Here is a 23,716-nt window from a genome sequence, read left to right as displayed (position 1 = left end):
TCCAATTTCCTAAACCTAACTGTCGTCAATTTTTACATATTGCCTCAGAATAATCTAATTAAAAATAAGGAACAACATTTACTGTTTAAATTTTCTTTCCTTTCCCCTCTCCTTCCCTATGGTGGAGGAGGAACAGTGAAAAGGCTAAGATAAGAGTAGCAGCAGGAGAGCGCAGAGAAGGAAGTGATAATTGCCAAATTGGATAAGCAGCTTCTGAATAAATGAAAATTAACAAGACTTGCTTTCCAATAGCTTCAAATCTAAGTGAAAAGGATTCACTGATGGTAAGAGGAAAAAAATTTCATTTGATTCAAAGCATTTAAAACTTTTCCTTGATTTCTTTTACTATCCCCCAAACTATCATTGTGACAGTAAATTAAATAACGGGCAGATTGAGAAAGTTAAGGGAGATTAAATGAGCAATCCATGTAAAAGCACTGAGCACAGGCACTGCTTCACAAGCCATACAGAAGAAAGGCGTATTTCATAGGGGGAAGAGGAGAGAAAAAAAAAAGTAGGGGCAGGAAAAAGAAAAGTAACTGCGATAAATAAAGAGGAAATGGGATTGAAACTACAAGAAACTGGAAGAGGAATCTCTGAATGAGAAGTATGTGTGGGTGGTAAAGTTGGAGGAAGGAAAAGTTCAATGGGAGGGAAGAGAACATTCTAGCACACGGCCCTCTGCTCCTATCAGCAGACCTCAGTGGTGGAGGGAGGGGAAACTCTTGAGTGAGTCAATCACTTTTCTCATGGATGCTTTCTTCTCTTCTAACTGTATGCTCTTCTTACTTGTGTTATAATCACCAGTACTAGGGGGAAAAAAAGGTCAAGATTGTATTGCTAAAGATGTTTTACAGGCATCGACATAAATAAAAAATGTCCTAGTTAATTACTGGCCTCAAAATATTGGGTATCTGACACTTTCAATTTTGATAAGCAACTTCAGAAAAAAATCTGGATTGTTATAGACTGTCATGTCAAAAATGAGTTAGTACCATGGAAAGCTAAAGCAAATGGCCATAAAATCTCGCATAGCTGTTTTCCTCAGTGCCTGATGGATCTGCTTAGGAATCTCCAGAGGCTGCAAAGGCTATGGGGTCTGAAAAACACAGGAAAGCTAACAGTTCTTAATTTTTAGCCTAGAGCTAATAGTTTCTAAGTGAAGTTTGCTTACTCCTGTTCCCTGAGCTTGTTCCATCAATTTGCACCCTCTCTGGCTGATGCCTGCTCTTTGGAAATCAGTGATGATCTCTACTTATGTACAGTCCTGGTTCCTGGAGGCAGAATATACTCTCAAAAGAATCTTACAAATGCATGTTGATGCCACAAATACAACTACAGAAAAATCCTTGAGTATCTTGGGAATGATATCCAACAGAAATGAAGATCAAAGCTGCTATATGACGAACTTGTATGTAAAACTATGCATCCCTTTCTTGCTCCCTATTTTCCACTGAAGAATGCATGGCTCCAGAAGTAGGTAAGTTTCCACTTACTCAACACATATTTATTGAGTGCCTACTATGTGTCAGAGACTATGTTAAATAAGCACCAGGGGCACAACAGAGACAAGCAACAAAAAACTCAGGGAGCTTAGCATCTATTACAGAAGGCTTATATAAGAAATATAAGAAAGCATAAGGAATACTTATGCTTGGGAATATGCGCGAGGAAGGGCTTACTCACTCTAGTCCAGGAGCCAGCAAAGTTCTCTGGGAAAAAATGAGAAGCAAAGAAGGGAAGGATGAATAGAAGCTAGCTACACTTCAATGCGGCAAACGTGGATTTTCCAAATGCAAGGCCAAGTAAGCCCAAGTGAAAACTAAAGCATCATCTCCTAGACAAAGTAGGCCCTCCACTGACCCCATAATGCAAGAGAATACCTGAGGTTTGCTGAAGTTCCCACACTCACTACTAAGGAAGGGACCAGGATGAGTGAAAGGCCCCATGATCTTGGGTATGCTCTTCAACCAATTCAGCCCCACATTTCCATCTTCTACCTTTAACCATCACATTCTGTCCTAAACAAATAAGCTTTATTTCCTAGAAAGAATTCCTTTGCAGACACAGAATCTATTTTTAGAATGTGTAACCTTGTACGTCTGAGATCGAATCGGCAACTACCACTGCTACTGAAGACAACGCCTGGGGACCCTTCATGGAGGGCTAACTTCCCTACTTGGCTGTTCTACACAGAGGATTTGAGCACAGGTATCAAGGTAGGAAACATCCATTACAGCTAAAGAAGATGGGGCCACAAGGACAGACCAGCTTACAAGGCTGCACTAGGGGCCCCACACCTCTTAACAAGCAAGGGCTAATGTGAGCAGTAAGACCACAGTTTGAGGTTCATGGTTGAGACAGAAAGCCAAGTAGGGCACTGGTTCAAATACAGCACTACCCTAAAGATCGTAAGAATGAGCCTGCCACCCCCCCAACCCCATGGCATTTCTGTGAACAGAATTCAAATCATGCATCAAGTACGGGTCAAAACGGCCACTTAAAGAGTTTTGCTGGTCACTGGATAAGAAGCACCACACACAAATGATTTGCTGATCACCCAGTAACACCATTTCATCTTCACCCTTTTAAATGGGGAAAGACAGTTTCAAATATCTAGCCAGTGGGGAGCCTAACCTTAGACTAGATGGGCACTGGCTCCAAAGCCTGTTCTCTTAGCCATTAAGGCTTGGTGTGTGCAATGGACAGATCATAATTTCCAAAACAGGAAGACAGTCTAGACCGTTTCCATTCAAGAGTGGTCTGCAAATTAGCAGCAATGACATCACCTGGAACCTTGTTAGAAATGCAACATCTCTGGCCCTGCTCCAGACCTACTGAACAAGTTTGAGAAGCACCATACTAGAACTCACTGGGAGTGAGGAGCTTCTAAGCCATACCTGGAAATGCCAGGGAACCATCCTGTGACTCTGAGGGCACAGTACTGTGCACAGCAACAAGTGGTCAGAACCAGCCAGTTTCCATCAGATCATGACAACTACAGGCCCTCCGAGAGAGAGAGAGAAAGAGAGAGAAAGAGAGAGAGAGAGAGAGAGAGAGATTGAGAGAGAGCGCGCAGGCCTGTGTGCGCGGGTTCGCGCACTCCTGCTCCAAGCTGCAAACCAAGCACTTCCACCCCAGAGTGACAATCTTCTTTCAAATGCAGGGAGAGGAGGAAGAGTGAGGGAAAGGGAGGGGTAACTAAGCCCTCTTTATCTTCTATTCAGCATAAAACCAGGCCCACCAAATAACAAGGGAAAGAAAAAACAAAGTGATAGAGCACTAAACACAGCTGGCGATTAGCGCTGACAAAGGCTGAGGAAGCACCTTTTCCTCCTTTGTGTAGAGAATCTAACCCACACTTCATCCTGAGTAGGGGAGGGAGCTGGAAAGAAGGGGAAGGAGCTTGGTTTGGAACCAGAATTTCTTTCTTAGATCAAGTCCAAAACAAGGAGAGAGGACTTCTGAGCTACTTGAGTGTTTTTTTTCCCCCCAAGCACATGCTATGGGTGAGATGCTTTTTTGCCCAAAAAACAAAACAACAAGAAACCTAGGCAGTTTTTTTGTTCTTAAATGTTGCTGGGAGAGTGATTTCAGCTTCAAATGTTAACAGTTAAGGCTGTGAACTTACTTTCTCGCTGCGTACGCGCATCCCATCTCCTTCCAAACCCTAAGAGATTAAAATCCACCTCCTCTAAACGTGGCTCATTAAAGGCAATCTTCCTGCTAAATATTGAACTTGAACTGCTTTGAAGCTCAATGCAAATAAAGGTCAAACTATTTTATGTCCTTCTTAAAGATTTAGGGAAAACTTCCACAAGGGCAGGAGGTGGAAAACCTGAATGATCACTGAGAACTTACCATTCAAAGTGATTCAAGAAAGAAGAGCTTCATTTATTTGGCAGCTCCATGTCTTATCACCCCCCACCCCACAATCTCTTCACATTTGCATTGTTCATGTAAAATGAGTCAGGGAATGCAAAACTTAAGGTTCTCATAGCAACTGTTAACAATCCCACACTGTACATAAGCAATATTGGCAATTACTAATTGGGTTGTTGCTAAAGGTGAACCCTTAATATACCTCATGTGTGAAGTGGGCGAAGGAGCACTCCAACAGAATTTTAAGCTTAAGTGCTTCTCAGCTGTGTTTACATCTGTAGCTCAAAAAAAAAAAGGCACGTGAAGAAGAAAAACAGATTCCAGATAAAGCCAATGCTTAGCACAACAAATCTATAATCCCACCAAGAAGAGAACTAAGAATGTTAGACAGCTGGGCCATGTAAGGGCCCAGGTCTTACATGAACACATGGGAGACATTTGAGCAAAGGGTGCATCCCAAACCAGCAGATTGCCTCCAGAGAAGCCGGTAAGGCAGTTCAACACGGTCTCAAGACTTCTCTCTGGTGCTATCCCAGAAGCCCTTGGTACTCATCAGGGTCTTAATTGCTCTTCTGAGAACTGGATCAATGGCATTAGCATTAGCCTTTGGCTAGCTCACCTTTGAGCTCAGGATACTTTAAACGTGAGGTCTGTCATCCAATTAAAACGTTTACCTGATGAACTGAGAGAAGACACTGGCTGTCTTCGAAGTTGTCATCTCCTACTCACATAGATTACATTTATGTCAAGGTGAAGACTTTATCAACTCGATTTACTGGTCAGCTGACTTGATTTCAAACCCAAAACGTAAGAGTAAGGGGAAGGGCTCTTAAGATGATGGCATTTTAGGGCTTGAAAGAACATCAGTTGTCATTTAATAGAATCCCAGGCCACAGAGCTAGGACCATACCCTGGCGTTAACAATAATGGGGTAGAATCTATAAAAGTACAGGCCAATGGGAGTCAGAGAAGAGGGGGCAGACGCCGGTGTGAACCTTGTTAAAGGCCATACAGTAAGCAGTAAAGTCTGGATGAGAAACCAGGCCTTCCAATTCTTTGTCCGGTGAACTTTCTATTACCCATTCTCCTTTAAAGTATTTCAAACTCAGCTTTCACCTACTTTATTCCCATATAATTAGGCTTCCTATCTCAACTCTACTAAGCCGAGTAATCTCCCGCTGTACTGAAAGGTAACCATCTCGATGAGGTCCCCTATAAGGATCATGGAAAGCAGTGGGGGCAAAATGCTTGACTAAGATGTACAAATGCTAATAATCTGGCATCATTATTGTGACATTTCTTGCTGTTATAAAATCAAGGCCATTCATCAATGAATGAAAAAAAAAAAAAAGAGCCCAGTGAAGTTGAAAAGAGACACAAGCGATTAGGACAACTACACATACCAGCATAGTTTTCATTTCAAAATTCAGGAAGACATGGACAGGGAATGGATGCAGAAGAGCAAATATGATAATAAGAATGTGCAAAGTTGAAAGCAAAGAGAAAAGAGACTTTTAAAATTCTGTGCCATGAAACATGAGACCAGCAGTCAGGGTCCCTGAATAGGAGTTGTCATGCCTTTTAGCTGGCATGTTGGGAAGCATCGGCCTTGAGATCCCTCTCGGGGGTGTGTCCCACAGCTTGCAGCAGCTTACAACTCAAGATGAATGTATACTTCATCAAGAAATCACTGATATTTGCAGCGCACCTTAAAAAACAGAACCCCACCATACTTGGAGGTAGGTATATGTCGGTGAATCATTTTGCTTTAGTCTGATCCATTATTTACTGAAATCTGAAAGGAAGTAGGATTATAAAACCCCTATCATTTCTAAGGGCAGCATGCAAAACTGAAGACAGCAAGCACGCAGAGATATACAGGTGTGCTCGCTCCCAGCGGCTTCCAGACGGGGCTCTAACTTCCTCACTGACTCTCTCACCCCTGCAGACAGCGGAGCCTGACAGGACCCCAAAGTTGTTATAATGATATCTTTTGGACCAAAAGGATCCACTGGCCTGACACAAGGCCTGGACTTTGAACACCACACTCGAAAGCAAGTGGCACACCAGGAGGTATGCTGGCCACAGCCCACCTTCCAAACTGGGGCAACATCATGGTTACTGCCAGGGAGCAAGTAAAGGTGACCGCACAAACTTTCTTTTTTAAGTATATTCTGTATGGAATGGAAGAAATTATTTTACGCTATTTTACAGATAGGAGAGGCAATCTGGCAAAAATCTTCTGATTCTAAAAATACATTGATAGCAAATGGGGCAATATGTTAATTCAATAAAGGTAAATGGAAGATCTTTGTACTACTAATTTTTCTATAAATTTGAAATTATACCCAAATTAAGTTATAGGAATTATTTTTTAAAAAATCCCAACAACTTCTGATGCTTAAATGTTGGATATCCTGGGGCACTTAATCACCGTAATCATGACATTGTGAAAGGTGCAGCAGATCAGTCCAAGGAACCTTTGTGGGCATTTCCTCTGAGGAAAGCCCTTTGTTAGTCTACAGTGGGCATTTCTTCCAAGGAAAGCCCTTTGTTAGTCTACAATGTTAACATTTCAACACCAGTTTCGTGTATTAGCTCTCAAAACTCTGCTACTCAAGGTAGTCAGTTTAACCTTTTCATCTCCAAATTACAAAGGACGGTTCCTGGATGGTCAGCAAATATTCTGTCCCTCTAACCTGTTCTAAGCTATGCTTAAGTATCACCAGGACTAAGCTTTATTAGTAAAGCAGCTGAATAATTTATAAGGGTTGCACAGGACCCATTAGAAGCGCCAGAGCAGTAATAACTGGCTTAGGACTTTGCTTACTCAGGGCTACAGTTTAATTTGTCCATAAATGCCCCAGCTCATAAAGCCATCCCACAGGTCTGACCTGCCTCCTCTCCACAATCACATGTCCCAGCCATACTCTCATCTTAGATGTGTTCCTCTCGGTGTCATCTGGAGGGCCAAAAAACAAATTCCAACTCCAAAACAACTAAAATCTCATACCCTCATTACTACATTTCCTAAAGAGGGCCACTACCAACGTCCCCTTAACCTTCTTTGGGTCATCCCTAAAAGGTTGATTCCTGGCCAACAAGAGAAAATAGGCAGATGCAAGAAAAGGAGGGAAGACTGGAGAAAAAGAAGCGGTTAAGATCTCGGGAAGAGCATGTGCAATGTCAATTTGGGCACTGCACATACAGTATGATCAAGAACATGTGCACTGTTTATTTAGCAAGTTAATTACATTTTTTCTAAGCCTCAGTTTTCTCATTTGTGAAATGGGGACTGTAATGATATCCACCTAATGGGGCTGTGGGGCTGTGGTAAGAATTAAATGAGTTAATCCACGGCATAAATATCCATTAAGTTAAACCTATTATTATTTGCGATTCAGACCTGCAATGAACCTTAGAGAAACCTAATCCACTCAACTCAGTGAAAAAACCCAAGGCCCAGAGAAGCTATGTGACTTATTCAAGGCTAAGTGACTTTGGGGACAGTTCTAAGCCTTAATCCAGCTCTCTGGACAGACACCCAGTTTGGTGCTGTTTGCTATTTTAGGGCTGCTGTGGCTCTAGCACTCATGCTTTATGGGAACAAAGTTATTTTGTTTCCTGAATTTTAAAATAAGCTAATAAGTGTTAGCCCAGAAACTTCAGTGTTTTGTTCACTCATTCACCCAAGAACTGTCTACTGAGCATTAACTCTGAGTCAGGCGATGTTTGAGGGGGTGTTACAGGGTTTCAGCAGCTAAAAGACAGACAAGGTCCCTGCCCTCAAGTGTCCTGCATTCTGGTGATGCAATGAGTCAACAAAAAGGCAAATGAATACACCAGTAATTCCAGATAATGGCAAGTGCTATAAAGAAAAGAAAAAGGTGACACGAGAGCGCGAGTAGAAGCCAGGAGGGCGGAAGTGTCTTATGGAGGCCTTTCGTGCGGATTTTTTTGCAGTTCAACCTCTAGGAAGATGACATTCTAACATTGGTTTCAGCATATGCATATATGAATATGCATAAGTTCATGTGATAAGAAGAAATTAGACAAAGTGGCATCACCCTCTAAAAATTTCACTCCGGGGCAATCATATCAGAAATAAACACACTAGCCATTACGACTTTATCATAATAAACCTTTTCTGGTCTTCGGTCTTACCTCCCTGGCTATTCTAGTGCAGATAGGCAGGTTAAGACAAAAGGACACCAAAGTAATCAAAACAAAGTTTACATCACTCTCTTTTGGGTTAAGTTCACTTCTCTACCCTCTGGAGGTTAGATGCTTAGCCCCTTGGCATCTGTGCTGTACGAAATTCCTGCCCCCAGAACCAGTTCAGGGTATCAAAGAGCTATTATTAATGTCTCAGTTTAGGCCAACGGAGGGAGGGGAATGGCCGTAGAGGCAGGCCTCTCACCCCTTCCTTCAGCCGCCCTCCTCCACAACGGGGCCATTGAGCAGGCGCCACAATAGATGGCTGAGAAGAAAAGTCCGAAGGAAAGCATACATAGTCCCCTCGCACAGACTCGGTCATTCATCACCAGGCAAGTGCCAGTATCTGGGAACAGCAATCTCAATTTCTGCAAATCCTTCAACCTGCAACAGCTGCTAGGGACTCTGGTGGGCGGCTTTGCTGCTTACGAGAGTTTCCAAGACCAAGCCCTGGACTGGATCCAAGTCAACATTACTTAGGTTAGAGACACTGGCTGCAGAGAGCAGCGACAATGGACTTCACAGCTTATAAAGCAGCTTACAAAGGGCTCCCATGTATTTCAAAAAGCACTTCAGATAGCTGGTGAGAGAAGCTATCTTGCACAAACGCATTCAAGCAGTTTATTCCTCACCCACTTAATTCAAGGTTTCTGTCAGAAGCCAACGACACAGTGGAGGAAGGGGCCGAGAAGCGTGACAGGCTGGATGGCTGGGCAGCTGCGGGAACGCAAGCAGCCCCAGTCCTCCCCTCTGGAGCACCAGCTCAGCGGGACAGGCAGTGACTGGCAGCAGTCAAGCCCTTCACCTGGATGACACATGCAATGAAAACACGAAAGACAGTCTGTGGGATTCCTTGGTGCTTTAGTGAGCTGTCTGTCTCAACTGCTTCCATCAGCACCGTTCAGTGGCATTTGCTACTGAACGAACCCCCTGAATGCCCTCTAGAAGCCTGCCACCATACGACCAAATGCACCTTCAACTGACTGCACAGATGACTCCAGTCTTAGCACTCCCAAGTCTCCAGGGATCCACTCATCTTCCCCATGTTATCTCTGCACGCCTTGTTAGGTACAGCTTAGTTCATGGAGAACAATTTTGCCAGGTAAAAGGCACAGAGACTAAAAGAAGCTAAAGACTAAAAGAAAACACTGAGGCTCAGAGGCCCAAGGATTTGGAGCCTGGAGCTCACAGAAGCCACTTGGGTACACAGCAAGTAATAAGTGTGCCGAACAGGGACCATCTCCATGGAAGAAAAGGGATACAGAGTAGGTAAGAATTCTTAATTTCGTCTTGTTCGTGAACTTTTCAAAAGAACTTCATGAGTGCTTTTGGAAAAGGAACTAATGTAAAGCTGTGAAGGAGAACCATCCCTGAACTCTTACATGTTTAAATGGAAGAAGCCCTGAAAGGACGACGGGCCCCTCACAAGACAACAGAGCCCATTTGGAGATCTGACTCCAATGTTTGTATGCTTCATTTCGGTTTCTTGGAGAACACTGAATCAAGCAGATTTCCAGGTAAGAAATTATTACAAGATTAATGAACAGAATCAAAGAAAAATATATAGAGCTGTATCAGATGTGAAGTACGACTTGGAACTGGAAAAAAGTTACTAGCCTCCCGCCACTCATTCCAATGGGTAAGACCTAATTTCTAAGGAAATAATAGTGAATATGATGTGGCAGTGTTTACTATGAGGCATTCTCATAGCATGAAATGGGTCAACATGAAGAGTAGGTTTAAAATGCTACTACCCTTTAATGTCTTTTATTATTGTATGAATGCCATGTGGGGCAATGACATACCTTAATGGGATCAGGTTCTAAACTAAGATACCTGTATTTGGATCACAAACCTCAAATGCAACTCCTCATGTTTTGGTTAATTCCAGCAGCTAATTTGCAGAATGAGGACTACGTGAGAGATCTTTAGTGAGAAGGTGGCAGGGAGGGGAGAATAAAAACTGTTTATATCAGTTGGAGAATTTCTACTTGCTTGCCCAGAATGCACAATTTCCAGCGTGACTTCCCTGGATTTTTCATGATGTTTCAAAAGTCAGATTTCACCAAATGGAAGGGTCCCTGGAACAGAACTCAAAGAGACCCAAAACTGAAGATCACAGAGAAACAGCACAATGGCCTGAACACAGACTTATCTGCTAGAGCTCTGCCCCTAATCTGCTGTCAGAAACCATCCAAACACTAGCATAGGCTAATTTGGGCACACCTATGCCTAGGAAGGCTCCACTCGCAGGTCCATGATCCATGGCTGGGCATTTCTAATTTGGTTCTTGTGATCAAGATGTTGAAGTCACCATCCACCTAGAGCAATAGTTCCCCCAAGAGGACTGACTGAACTTTAACTTAAGCAGCTCACCTCCAACCCGGTCTTGTGTATGCTGATATTATAGTATGTGCTGTCCTGCAGTGCAATCTAAATGCTTCTTGTCAAAAATAAGCCCCTTGAAGGCATATAGTTTCCCTTTCTTCCCCATGCAGTAACAGGTTTAATAAATAACCACTGATGAATCAACTATAAAAAAGAGGGATGGGAGCATGAATACAAGCAAGAACAAGTACCCTTTACCGTGTCTTCCCATCCACCAAACTGTGGAGGAGAAAATTCCCTTCTTTCTAATCAAAGCACACTGCTTACCAGGAGTACAACGCAAAAGGAAAAGATGGCCACTCTACGCAATATGCCTATTTTGATACAAAGGGTTGGGTTGTCATTAGCACTTCCCAATCACAGCACTCAAGCACTCACAAATAGGTCCAAACTTGGAACAGAATAAAAAAAAAAATCCCTATCAAACAATGAGAATCAAGAGTGAAAAAGAAACAGCAGTTTGCTGAAAGAGAGACGAAAATATATCAGGGCCCTAGAGGAGTTATTTCTGAATTCCCTGCACATACGACATCATTCATGAAGAAGGCAATGGTACAAATATAGCATAAATGTCGTCTGCTCTAGCTTGTAATTTAAAATGCAAATGCTAATGAGTGAACTGGTATATCAGTGGAGTTAATAACCGCATGCCTAGCACAGGGGCTGCATCCAAAACACACACAGAGAAGAGACAGACACCATGTTCCAATTTAAAAATAAAAACACCCAAATTAACCCTAGAAAAATCACTAGCAGATGTACAAGCTCAGGAAAAGGAGGCACACCAGGGCAGGGAAATGGGAACTTCTCCACCCGTTGTAGACTAAGTAGTCAATTTAAATAACTTCCTACATATAGTGAAGGTAAGCATGGGAGTTACTAGGGTTTATTCAGGACTACTATTGTAAAGCACAAGTTTAATAAGGAAAAACTACAGGGAATCCAGAAAGCTTAGACAAAGTTTCTCCAAAGCCCACTTGGAAGCCTATAAGCCAACCCTGAAGGGAGCCTTATGTCCAAAAATCAAAAGCCACTGAAGAGAGACGCAGACCTCATTTATTTTATCATAGGCAAAGGGTGGTTAAAACCCCAAAAACCAAAACAACAAAAAAAACCCCAAACTTAACAAGTCTGGATTAATGTGGTAATTTAAATAAATGGGGAAGGGCTCTGATGAAAAAACGTGAAAGAGAATGCAGTTGTGTCTCAGACGCCTTCCGGATATGAAAGGAACTTCTGTGAATTGTTTTTCCTCCTACAAGTTCTGTGCTTGGCAGCCCTACCTCAGAATCTGGGAGCAATCCCATGGCCCCGAGACTGAGTGCAGATCCTTGGGCTTCCTTGGAGCCCCACAGGCAGGAGGCATGAGGACATGCAACATGTGGCCAGTGGTTCTATCCGGTTCCCTGAGTAAAAACCTGTGGTTGGTGCCCACTCAGGGGCAGCAGGAGGGTGTGCTAGGGCCAGTTGCCCACACTGGGCACCTGGTGTGTTCTAATTCTCATGTTAATGCCATTCACTGAAATTTAATACAAAGGGCCAGGCTTAGACTGGCATAGACAGCCCACCAGGTTGGGGAAGCCTCAGGAAAGCTTTCTGAAAGGAATCCAAGGTGAGCAAGGATCTAGGGTTCGGGGGCAAAGATAGTTTTTCATGATGAGGAACTCTTTTTTTTTTCAACCCAGTCATATCTCTGTTTGAACGGGGGATGTGAGAGGTGGTTCCCATAGCAACCAGGATTAAGCCTTATAGGCAGTGTGCACTGTTCACCCTGGGGCTGTCCATTACCAGATTTCAAAGCATTTCCCTTTAATTTCAAATTACCACACCATTTACACTCCCTCTCCTGCATCCAGGTGCTGGCATTCTGTACTATTAGGCTGGCCAAAGGGACACGCCACAGGGCAGGGGTAGTGGTGAGTAGCCCAATCCTGGATGCTGCTGCTTGCCACCACTACTACCAAATGGCTGCTGACAAATGCCAATAGGCCGACAAGATGACAACAAAAAGTCCAGGCTGAAATGCGTTTTTCTGGGAAAGCCACAAGAATGGAATCAGAAGTGAGGTATCTGGGCACAACCGGAGACAGGTGTTGGTACTGGCAACACTCCAGCAGAGATAGGCTTCCCATTCCCTACCCGCCATGCCCACGGATGTGGAAGCCTAGATAACCTTTAAAAGACTCAGAAGAACCGTCAGGTGGGAGGGGAGGAGAAGGAATAGAAGGGGAACCCCCAGGGGAAAAGCTCCCAGGTCTGACCCTTTTGCACCACTCTACTGGCTCTTCTTGGCTCTGCCTGATTACTACCAGGGGTACTTTTTTCCCTTGTCTCAACAAACAAAACAACAACAACAAAAAAACCCAAAACAAAACAAAACCCTCAAAAGCATCAAGAGTAAAAAGCAGTAGTAGAAGGCAGGCGTCCGAGGATTTGGGAGGAAAGGATCCTTTTCTTCTAATTTTGACCCATCCATCCAGAGGGAATGAATGGGCCCATCCATTAACAGCTGAGGAGAAATCAACATCTTTCTTTTCTTGGCACAGAAAACCCAACCAAGACGGTAAGGGCTGAGCATCCCAATTAGGAGGCGGTGCCACCCTCAGCAGTCCGATGGGCTCCACAGAGGGGTTGCTACTGCTAACGTGCTTCCCTTCAGCTGCAGGTCTCTAGACAGGCTGGCACACAACTGCCGTGTGAGCTTTGTGGTCTCCCTCACCCCCAGGTCCCAGCACCTCACCAAGATAAGCAGGCCGGTCTGATGGAAATAATTAACCAGGAAGCAGGAGAGCAAGAATTCGTCTTGAAGTGTTTTAGCTCCAAGGTCTGTGACGGCCATTAAACCATGCTGAACAAATCTTATTTTTATTGATGTCTTTATTTATTACTCTGACTCAAAAAAACAAAAAACAACAAAAAACAACCCAAAATAAATGGCTACCGAGGAGATCAAATCCCTGCCTCTGGACCCTGAAATACTCCATTACATCCTGGGAGTCTCCTTTGATTCCTACTACTAGTCCTCAGGTCACAGCATTTTTAGGTCTCTTACTATCCTGGTCACTCTCCTCTGATCCTTCCGCAGTTTGCTGATCTCCTTCCCAAAAGGGTGGTCCCCGGAGAGAAGATCACACTCCAGGCCTGCCCTGACCTGGGCTGAACCAGCCCTCAACTCCACCCCTCTCCAGATGGTGTACTGCTGGCTTAGAAACCAGAATTGCCTTAGCCTTTTGGACAGTTATCACAATATATACTGTTAATGTTTTATAAAAATCGGAGTTGTTTTCATTTATATGGTTCTTAAGGCATGTTTCTCTTATTCTTAGCCTTCTTAAAAATGTATTTTGTTTCTTCATCTCAGTAGACACAACTATTTTGCTTGAAGCCTAGAACTTATGTATTTCTAAATTCCTAGCATAGTGACCAGTGGAAATAAATTATTAAATAGCCATGCCACTGAATGACCCACAAACACGATGAGGCTCATTCTGGGGATGATTCACGATCTAAAGATGGGAGATAATCAGGCTATCTTGGTAGGCCTGCACTTTCATCCACGTGACGTGAGCAGGGGTGGTGGTATGGTATGCGAGCAGAGATGGCAGCGGAAGGCAGGGCACTGAACGCTCAACAGCAGAAGAGCAGATTTACACGTCCAAAGGCAGAGAGAGAGGAAAATGATTGATGAGTACCTCCATTTCTTTTAGGCTACTCTTCCTGAGAACTAATGATATAGGTTAAGTTGTTTTGCCTAGATGAATCACACCTAGCCTGCCAAAAGAAAATGGTCCCGGTCTTGGATGCTCAAATGCCACCTCCCTTGTGAAGTCTTTGCCATTCCCCAATTAATTGTTCTTTCTTCTGCACTCTGACGGTATGTTGCTTATACTTTATTTTTCCTTGTTCAAGTTTTTCATATGGCTGTCTACACTACTAGACTAAAAGCTATTCAAGAAAGCAGAAACTATATTAATTTATGCATCACCCACAATCTACCTATCAAAGACTGCTTTTTCTTATAGTGGGCTTGCAAAATTTTGGCCTCATTAAAAAAGGCTCCCCGACCTCTTTATTGTGCTAATGCTTTCCTAACGAGTGATTCTCCGGGACCTCCTGACATGAACATAATTCATAAAATTCATATAATGGTATCTTTAAAAGTGAAAAACTAGAGCTGCTCCAGAAAAGTCTCATGTCAAGCTGCCCATTTCCGGTAATGGCATCCAACTGAAAGCAAGTAGGTGGTGGAGATGGAATCAAACTGGCAAGTCCCAAGAGAAAAAATACCCCACTTTACAAATACCCATTAAGTTGCAATTCAATTAAAGCATCTGAAAGGAATTCATAAGTATCAGCAGACCCTATAATTGCTTAATTAAGGATAGAAGCCCAGCAAACACAACCACCTAACAGCCTGATTCATTAGCACCTCTGTGATAGCAGAATGGGATTTCTCACTTAAACATACATTGGCTTTAATTGTGTAATTTGGTTAGGCACTGGTAATCAATGGGGATCCACCATTCCTGGGGCCAGGAGATGGGGAGGATATTCCTGTTCACCTTCCCTCTCCTCTCTCATTAGAAGTTTTTGGTCTATTTTTTTTTTTTTTTTTTTTAATTTGACAGATTGAGACACAGCGAGAGAGGGAATATAAGCAGGGGGAGTGGGAGAGGGAGAAGCAGGCTTCCTGCCGACCAGGGAGCCCAATGCGGGGCTCGATCCCAGGACCCAGGGATCACGACCTGAGCTGAAGGCAGACGCTTAACAACTGAGCCACCCAGGCACCCCAGTTTTCGGTCTATTGAAACAGGCAGTTGTATTCCTATTAGGACTAGCTGGAGAAGAGGCGTTAAAAAGAAAGAAGGACATGAGATACTTTCCTCAAAGGCATTCAGGGTGGAAGGACACAGCCGAACCTTTAATTTACCCATCATGCACATGACCACTATTGAAATTTACCAAAACCTAGATACCTAGAACCTTTTTCTCATTGCATCCCTTGTCTTAATGCAGCTCCAGTGGGGGAGTTGTAATCAAAGAGAGAGAGAAAAAAATTGAAAAATGCCAAAGGGCCTGCAGGCGAAGGGAAGTCTCATTTTCTAGTCTTGTTTCATATGACTAGGCAACTGGTTAATTAAAAGTCACCTGCTGTGATCTACATGGGAACCCCCTGCCAGGTGGCTGCTGCCTTCTAGGTGATCTGTACCATGGGATCCAACCAAGATGACTGACATCTACTCCCCCACACTCTCAACCTGCCGCAGTCCCTAATTCCTCATACATACTGCTGTCCTAGCTTTAGGAACATGGAAATGCATATGGGGTGGGCTCAGTGACTTAGCAGAAGAAACCAAATACTTGAAATGAGACTACTTAGATTACTTTGCACTGAAACCTCAAATTATTATTCTCTTCCAATTCAGGCAGCTGGTTCACAGGCAAACTTGATACCTGCCTCTCCTTAGTCAACAGGACTACTTCCTGAACTATGCCCTTGGCATGACCCAGATACCCTAGAGCTAAGAGAGTAATTCAAAATAAGGAAATGTATGGGCGCCTGGGTGGCTCAGTCGGTTAAGCGACTGCCTTCGGCTCAGGTCATGATCCTGGAGTCCCGGGATCGAGTCCCGCATCGGGCTCCCTGCTCAGCGAGGGGCCTGCTTCTCCATCAAAATAAGGAAATGTACTGTAAAGGTCATACATAGCACTAGGACACACACTCCCCATCATGCCCAATGGTGTTGTTAAATAAAAATGTGAATCAAAGGCCAAGTGATATGCAAATATGTGCACCCCAGTATCCTTTCGACAAGAAACTAAAATGTGAAACAAGTGAAAATAAATGAAAAATAAAGACTGGGGGTAAACTGCTTTGGTTCTAATGGGAGGAAAAAAATGGGACACACTAAATGCTAGATGAGGAAAAAGGATGCTTTCAAACAAATGTGGGCTGCCCGGGGATCTTGGCTTCCCTGCGAACTGAGGACAAGACCTGGCTCTGATTGCCTCCACGACAGAAATAAGTCTGCACAGGAGGAGGCCACAGTGGCGGCAGAGGGGAAGTCAACAGTCTCTGTTCTGATGCTGTAAGGTCACCTGCTCACCGACCAAACCTAAGCCAGGTGCTCAAAGGACTAAAGGGTGAGAGTTTCCAGGAGGCACTGACCTGTCAGCTACAGCTGACTTTGTCCAGCCCCACCTGCTAGCCCATCTGACCAAGCAATCATTCCACATACAGGGGTGCAGGAACCGTGACAGAGAGGCCAGCTGGCTCGGGCCAAATGCCACTCCCTATCAAGCTGTGGGGCCGTCTGCCCAAAAAAGGCGACATAAAAATGGAAAATGTCCACCCCACCTCGAAGTCCAGAGGGCTCTCTGAAAGGCTGGGATTAACGAGAGCAGCACATACGGGATTGCTGAACAATTATCTTGACTTTCCCCTTGAGAATCACAATCCCTCCTGGCTGCAGAGAGACATCATTTCCAGCAGAATGCCATTTTTCCATGATGCAGAGCACATCCCACAGATACCTGCAAAGCTGTGCCACGCGGTTCACTGTCCAGGTGAACCACCCCACAATGTGGATGCTGTGTCTGTGTCTACACTCACTTTCAGCATTTGTTGTAGCTGGTCCCAGAAGACCAAGGGGCCCTCCTCTAAGGATACTCCCTCCACCCTGTTCTCTAGTCATCTCATTCCTGTTGTCTCCTCTAGCTCATCGCTCTGTCAATCAATTCCTTGCAGTCTTTCTTCGTTTCTTCTTCTCAGGATTCAGACCAGTGTGTCTCATGTTCCCTATGATACTTTTTCTCACTCCGTCTTTTTTATATCCTCATTTGCCAAGAAGATTTTGTTGAGTTTTACTTCTGTAATTGGTATTATGAAAATAATAGGTATACCGAATAGCTTTTCCAACTCAATGCCACATTCTGCTCCAATCTTAAGAATTACAGTTATACAAGTATTCAAGTTGCTGACATCCTTAGAATGTTAGTGTGACCCCTTAGCTTTCATTTTTATGCACTCCGTTTGCATTCTGTTAGAATTTTGTAACGAGCACTCTATTTTTGATTCTGTTCCTCATTTCCCACATTTACACCCTAATCGCCTGTAATGTGCCTTTAGCTGAATCAACTCTGATGAAATTGCACTGACAAAGGTCATCTGTGACTTACTAATTGATAAACAGTATAAAATCACTTCCTAGTTTTTACCGACTTGATATTTTAGGTAAAATCTGACAGTGCCGACTCCTTGGACTTCTTTCCTCTCTTGGCTTCCTGAACATGCAGGATTCTCCACCTAATCCTCCAACCACCAATTATCTGTTCTAAAACCTATTCAAGGTTTTGCCCTTGCTGGTGGATATCCCAGTCCACCCAAACACTCAAGGCTTGGGTGAGTTATGTTCCTTCCTACACTCAATGTCACCCCTATTTCTGACCAAAAAAATCCAATCATTCCCTGAATTATCAAGTCTTCCTCCTAGTTGTCCAACCTCTCCTCTTGTTCACTGCCAGATTTTAGGCCTCTAACCCTCTTGCTTCTGTAACTGCTTTCTCAGTCTCCAGCCTCATTTATTCCAATGTATTCACCAAAATAAACTTTCTTAAAACAAGTGCGAGCATGTTGCTCTCCTGCTCAATACCCTGAGTGAATCTGAGGGTCCACAGTATATCCTGTGTGCATTTCTAGCTGCATCCCACCCCAACCCCTCACTCCTTATATTCCACCAATACCAAAGGGGGCACAGTTACCTGGGCACACCAGGAAAGATCATACCTCTACACCTTTGTACATGCTGTTAACCTCTAGTTAGAATGTTCCTCTTCCTCCTTTTCCCCTCCTGTCCCAACACTGCCAACTCCTATTTGTCCTTCAAAAGCAACTCAGGTGGCAGCTCCTCAGGCAGACAACCTCTGATTTCCCTCTAAGTAACCGATCACTCCCTTCTCTGTGTTACTTCTGTGCCTTATAAAGAATTCTCTTCACCTAGAGCCCAATACTGCAGTTTGCTTACATGTCTGTCTTCCCTCTAGAGCTTCTAGAGACCTAGGACAATGTCTTACCAGGATGCAGAGTTCCTCTTTCTAAACTCAAAGGGAAAAGCCAGTAGCCTTCCTATCAGTGAGCTTTCTGCTCATTCAGGAGGAGGCTAGAACAGCAACTTTCCTTGATTTATTTCCACTGATAGGGTCAAAGTCTCCATGGTAGAGACTCTGCTATGTGCACACACACACTGTACAATATGCCGTTCCATTTAAGAGTTAAGAAGAGCTCTAGTTATGAATTCACCAAGTCTTTGTGAGAGGAAGGGGGAAGGAAACATATTTATGGATAATCTACTTTATGGCAGGCTTGTTCTGAACCCTTTACACATCTCATTAAATCCTCACAAAAATCCTAAGAGGCAAGAAAGACTTTCCAGTTAACTGATGTCTAAGCTAAGGCTTCAAGAGTAAAAAACCTCCCTAAAGTCACCTGCTTGTGCAGAGTAGAGCCGTGATTCAAACTGAGGTCTGTGTGCTCTTACTTTCCCCTGTCCGGTATCCTTGCCAGGTTTCTAAAGAAATCAGAAGATGCAGAATATAACCGCATCTAGTATGGCACGAGAAAAATGTAAAAGCTTATATTTTATCATGTATTTGCATTGGTAATCTATCTTTCAGAATATAAGTTAACTTGGGCACTGTCTTTCGAATTGCTAAACTTAGAATAATGCCAAGTACACACAGGAACTGGCTGCTGTGGAGTTCAGTGACCAGGCTGCGTTGTGTCTGAGCTTCAGTTGGTTGGAAACTGCCCCAGTGAACACTTATGCAAAACATATACAGTGGGACAAGGCCTTTCTGGCAGTTGGCTGAAGTCCAGAACAGTCAAGCAAGACAAATGCTCCATGGCAAAGAAAGTACAATCAGAAGGGTTCTGCAGGAAAACTCCAGACAGGATAGGTCCAAGCTCTGAGCTGGCTCCGTTCAGGTAGTTTTGAATTTAGAAGCCAGAACTTCAATGTTTTCTTTCCCCTATAGACCTGTGGCCAAGCTTTCCAGAAAGAATAATACTTTTTCTCTTTTCTCTTGTTTGCCTCTGGGATAAAGCCCCACACTGCCAAGAGGATGCTTTTGTTTTGTAGACATAGAACAAAGGAGAAGTTGAATATATACTTCCAACTCTGTAACAACAAGAATTCACTGACAAGAAACTTCTCGGCTCCAGAAATCTTAAGGGCACGAATGGCTTCCATCACACACTGCCATGCTACTGCTCCGTTTACTACAGCTCACTGAAGCACAGCCCTCCAGTAAGGTATGGATTTGTTCTGGCCCTTCCTTTCCGCAGCTGCCCCTGAGCTTCATGTCATACTTCAGTTAGTCCCCTCAGAAAGCCTGCAGAGCTGCGCAGTGATCATTAACTTCTTCAGAATGTGCGAGAGAGCCTCAGCCAGAAAGTGGCAGCCCAGCAGCAGCAGAGAACGTCACGGCCATGTGTTCAGTGAGTGATTTATCTCACATAACAACCCATTTAGTTAGGGCCTGAGGGAGACCCCCTTATCTACAGAAGAAACTATCGGTTCCTTTTAGGAAAAGGAGGCTGAGGCAATCTGGCAGGGGACAGCAAGCATGGCTCCCATTTCTCTTCCCCCATGGCGAATTCTATTCAAGAATCCCAACAGAAGGAGTGCTGAGGGAGCAGGGTATCAACAGAAAAGGCAATGTGCACCGGGAGAACACAGCAGAATACGTATGTCCTTTGTGAGTGAGTGAACGTTTGTGTGTATAGGGGTCGGCTGTGGGGTGTTGACGTAAAATGACACTTTCTCTCAAAGACCACAGTCTCTGTGAAGTACTGACTGGAAATAAATAACTTTATTATCTGCCATCGGGGAAGAAATAAGGCAGTCTGCTCCTTGAATGCATAAATGTAAATTGCTCAAAGAACACAGTTCATACACAGTCTTGCTGGCTTGAGAAATATTAACCTACTAAAAAAGAGATAGGATAAGAAAGATGTGCATTCAGTCAGCAAAGAAAAGGTGGCTTTCCCTAGCACGTCAAGCTTAGTGCAACAGGGAAACAGTAAAGATGCCGGAGCCTGGGAAGGCAATGTCATATTTGACGTTTCATAAAGGATTTGGATCCTAATGACAGCTGTAAAGAATAAAAGACAAATGGTACTGCCTAGGGAGACACAAGGGGAGGGTGTCTCAGCTCCTCGGTGGACTACCCATGACTAACATGGCAGAGGTGGTCTATCCCAAATGCGAAATACCGACTGTGAGAATTCCATCATTAGTATTTTTCTTTGTCTGGAATTCCCTTCACCCAGGCTGTGAAAAGATACGTGTTGTTTTTCAAGCTGCTCTACTCTTATGTCCTTAGAAATGAGGAACAGGAAGAGAGCTCAGTGTTGGGTCTGCAGTGATAGAGGGATCAAATCTAGCAGTTTTGTGTTCACATCTCAATCAGAGACTAAAACACCTAAATTGGTTCGAGGTCCTATCTAAAACACAAGGGAAAGGAGGGCATGTGACCTCCAAAGCATGACCTCTGAGCTCCGGGAAGAATTATCAGAACATATAACACACAAGACTTACCTGCAAGCAAGAAGGTGATAAGGCAAGTTTCCTTTGGCAAATATAGCTTGAGACGAGAACCACTGAAGACATATTCCACCACAGCTTCAGAACGACCTGCCCGCTGAAGGAAGGGCAGAAACTGCTTTGCTTTTTGGGTATCCTGGTGGATAAAAGAAAAGAATCATTAGAAAAAAGTAGTAAAATCTGAGCAAATGATTCTTTCTCTCTGTTCTAGGGCAAAAAGTCTGGCAGACCATACAGAGCTCAGCGAATAATCGTAGAAAAACAGACAACCCTGAAACTATGACACAGGCAAGATACCCATGTGACTTCCACAGAAGAAACAGAGTTAATCTGAAATTTCCAGAACATTCTGTGCTTCCCTCTGTTCTGTTACTATGCACTCAATGGATATACAAGTTAGGAAGGTGCTTTGAAATGAAAATTTTATTCCTCACGGGATGCAAAAAAGGGCTTCTCTTCCTTCAACAAAATCAAGGGGGAGAAGACTAATACCAGCCTTTCGTGGAGGTTAATTTAACCTTTAACTTTCATTAAAAAAAAAAAAAAAAAAAGGTGATGCCCAGGCTGTGTTACATAAAGTCCCTTCCCAAGAAACCCAAAGTAGTTCATCTTTAACCATCAATGGGTTATGTAGATTCAGAGGCTCATTGTTTCTGAACATCAAGAGTGCAGCCTTCTTTGGGTGCCTATATAGCGAGCCTTGGTCTACATGCTTTTCAGGGGTGAGCTGGGACCTGGGCAGACTGTTCTGTTCCCAGCCTGGGAGATCTCTAACAGTAAGACATGCTCCATGGGGACCTATTCCACATCATGTCAGCATGAACAATTATAGAAACAGGAAAACACATGAAACCGAATAGCACTGTAAAACTTTTTTTAAACATAAAACACAAAGTGCACGCCCTCTACCCTCAAGACAGACCTCGGACATTTTGAACCACAGAGCTCTCATCTAGAGAGCTTCAAATCCTTTCAGTCCTTCAAGCTAATGAAACAGATGATACAGTAAGCAAGCATCAAAACATCACAGTCCATGTGCTGGGGGAGTAGTCAGGGGACGTCAGAATTTCCGAGACTTTCAGCCCAGCCAGCAGAACCCGTAAACTCCCTCTGAGGACAGCAAGCTCTGCACACTTTCCTGACTCCTGTGACACAAGCAGTCTGCACTCCGCCAAGCTCTTCCTTTCTCACTCTGCTCCTAGCAACAGAGCTACTGTATCTAAATTAATGCACATTAGATAATGAAAATTTAACAAGCCATCAAGTATTTGAGAGCTTTCACAGCAGCCAGAGGGGCTCCTCTCATTCAGAAGCAGTGAGGTAGGCTGGGATGAAAACAGTATTTATAGTAATGAGATTCATCCTTCCCTTCAAGCAGATTCTCAGAGAAAAGGAGAGACAGTCATCCATTCTCAGTGTCTCTAATGGCACATTGGTAAAAGGTAAGGTAACAATGAGCTTTAGTGAGTTGGGAACTCCCCCAGTGAACACTTAAGCACCACATATTCTACTCTACATATACAGTGGGACAAGGCCTTTCTGGCAGTTGGCTGAAGTCCAGAACAGTCAAGCAAGACAAATGCTCCATGGCAAAGAAAGCACTACCGGATTAAAATCCTTTTGCCACACTAGTCTAAATCTGGGACATTATTCATGAGCCGAACCAGTAAGTCAACAACAATTATTAAACTGATTATCGCAAAACATGAGGCAACTTAATGTCTCTGAAGAGAGGACCTTTCCCCTCAAAACTGCAGTAATCTATATTTTTCAGAAACAGACTTTTGCTCGCATGGATGTATTTATCTGGAGATAAAAAAAAGGTGAGCAGCTCACACACACATAGGTATTAATACAAAAAGAAGGTTGGAGCAGATTCTCACCCTATTTTGCTAAATGATTACCTACTTTACCAAGAAAGAGAATTTCTCAGACTGGGAACCAAGGAGAAATCAAGGTACCTTACTATCAGCCATGTAATTAAACAAAAAGTTCCTGACTCTTCCTAAGTCTCAGCCTACAATTTAACAGTCCTAATCCAGAAACAACAACATATGGGAAGATAGCAAAGAGAATATGACATGCCACTGATTATGACAAAGATTAGAAGTGAAAGCCAACTATGACAACTGAAGGCACGAAAACAAATTTTAAAAGCCTACCACAATTGTCCATGTTTACTTCCAGAGGCCAAACTGCAAGGCAAGACATGGAGCTCCCTCATCTTTCCAAATGCTTGAAGATGATATGCCTATGAACCACCCGTTAAGGGAAAAGATACAAAATTTCACCCAACTTCATAGATTCTTAAGAGTAAAAAAATTCTTGTGAAGTCAATTAAATTAAATGTAAGCACCAGATGTCAGCTCTTTCAAATCTCCATCACAGGCAATGGTGTCTGTCTTTCCTTGTCATCTTAAGCGCTTCCCTTGCTTGGCATGTTCCTTTTCAACACAAAAATCCTTGAAACCTTTAAAATTTGTTTAAGTGGCTCATATGAAAAGACTGGTAAGTCAGACTGACAAGTTCCCTCAGGTGATGTAGCCATACATCACTCCCTGCTAATTTAGCTATGGAATTATTTATTTTAGGAGTTTTGATAGTTATTACCATAAAACTGACTGAAT

At 43.4% G+C, this 23,716-nt stretch overlaps 2 protein-coding genes across 2 annotated transcripts in view; one reads left to right on the top strand and one right to left on the bottom strand.

Annotated features, from left to right (window-relative positions):
• Window positions 1–21,427, top strand: part of LRRC4 (leucine rich repeat containing 4) — a 91,633-nt gene extending 70,206 nt beyond the window's left edge. The window contains exons 3-4 of the transcript XR_015766803.1: window positions 19,588–19,795; window positions 21,301–21,427. The gene's annotated coding sequence lies outside the window, so the exon portion shown is untranslated. The remainder of the gene's footprint in view (window positions 1–19,587; window positions 19,796–21,300) is intronic.
• The window catches only part of SND1 (staphylococcal nuclease and tudor domain containing 1), a 410,120-nt gene that overhangs the window by 127,252 nt on the left and 259,152 nt on the right, over window positions 1–23,716 (bottom strand). Inside the window, exon 15 of the mRNA XM_088018648.1 lies at window positions 21,084–21,225. Coding sequence (XP_087874774.1) covers window positions 21,084–21,225 — 142 coding nt within the window. The remainder of the gene's footprint in view (window positions 1–21,083; window positions 21,226–23,716) is intronic.

The sequence above is a fragment of the Eumetopias jubatus genome, unplaced genomic scaffold, assembly GCF_037043125.1.
Source record: "Eumetopias jubatus isolate StellerSeaLion01/CBP00866 unplaced genomic scaffold, mEumJub1_p1.0 scaffold_14, whole genome shotgun sequence".
Classification (NCBI taxonomy): Eukaryota; Metazoa; Chordata; class Mammalia; order Carnivora; family Otariidae; genus Eumetopias; species Eumetopias jubatus.
The sequence above is the reverse complement of the archived record's forward strand: the minus strand, read 5'-3'. Positions and strand labels throughout refer to the sequence as shown.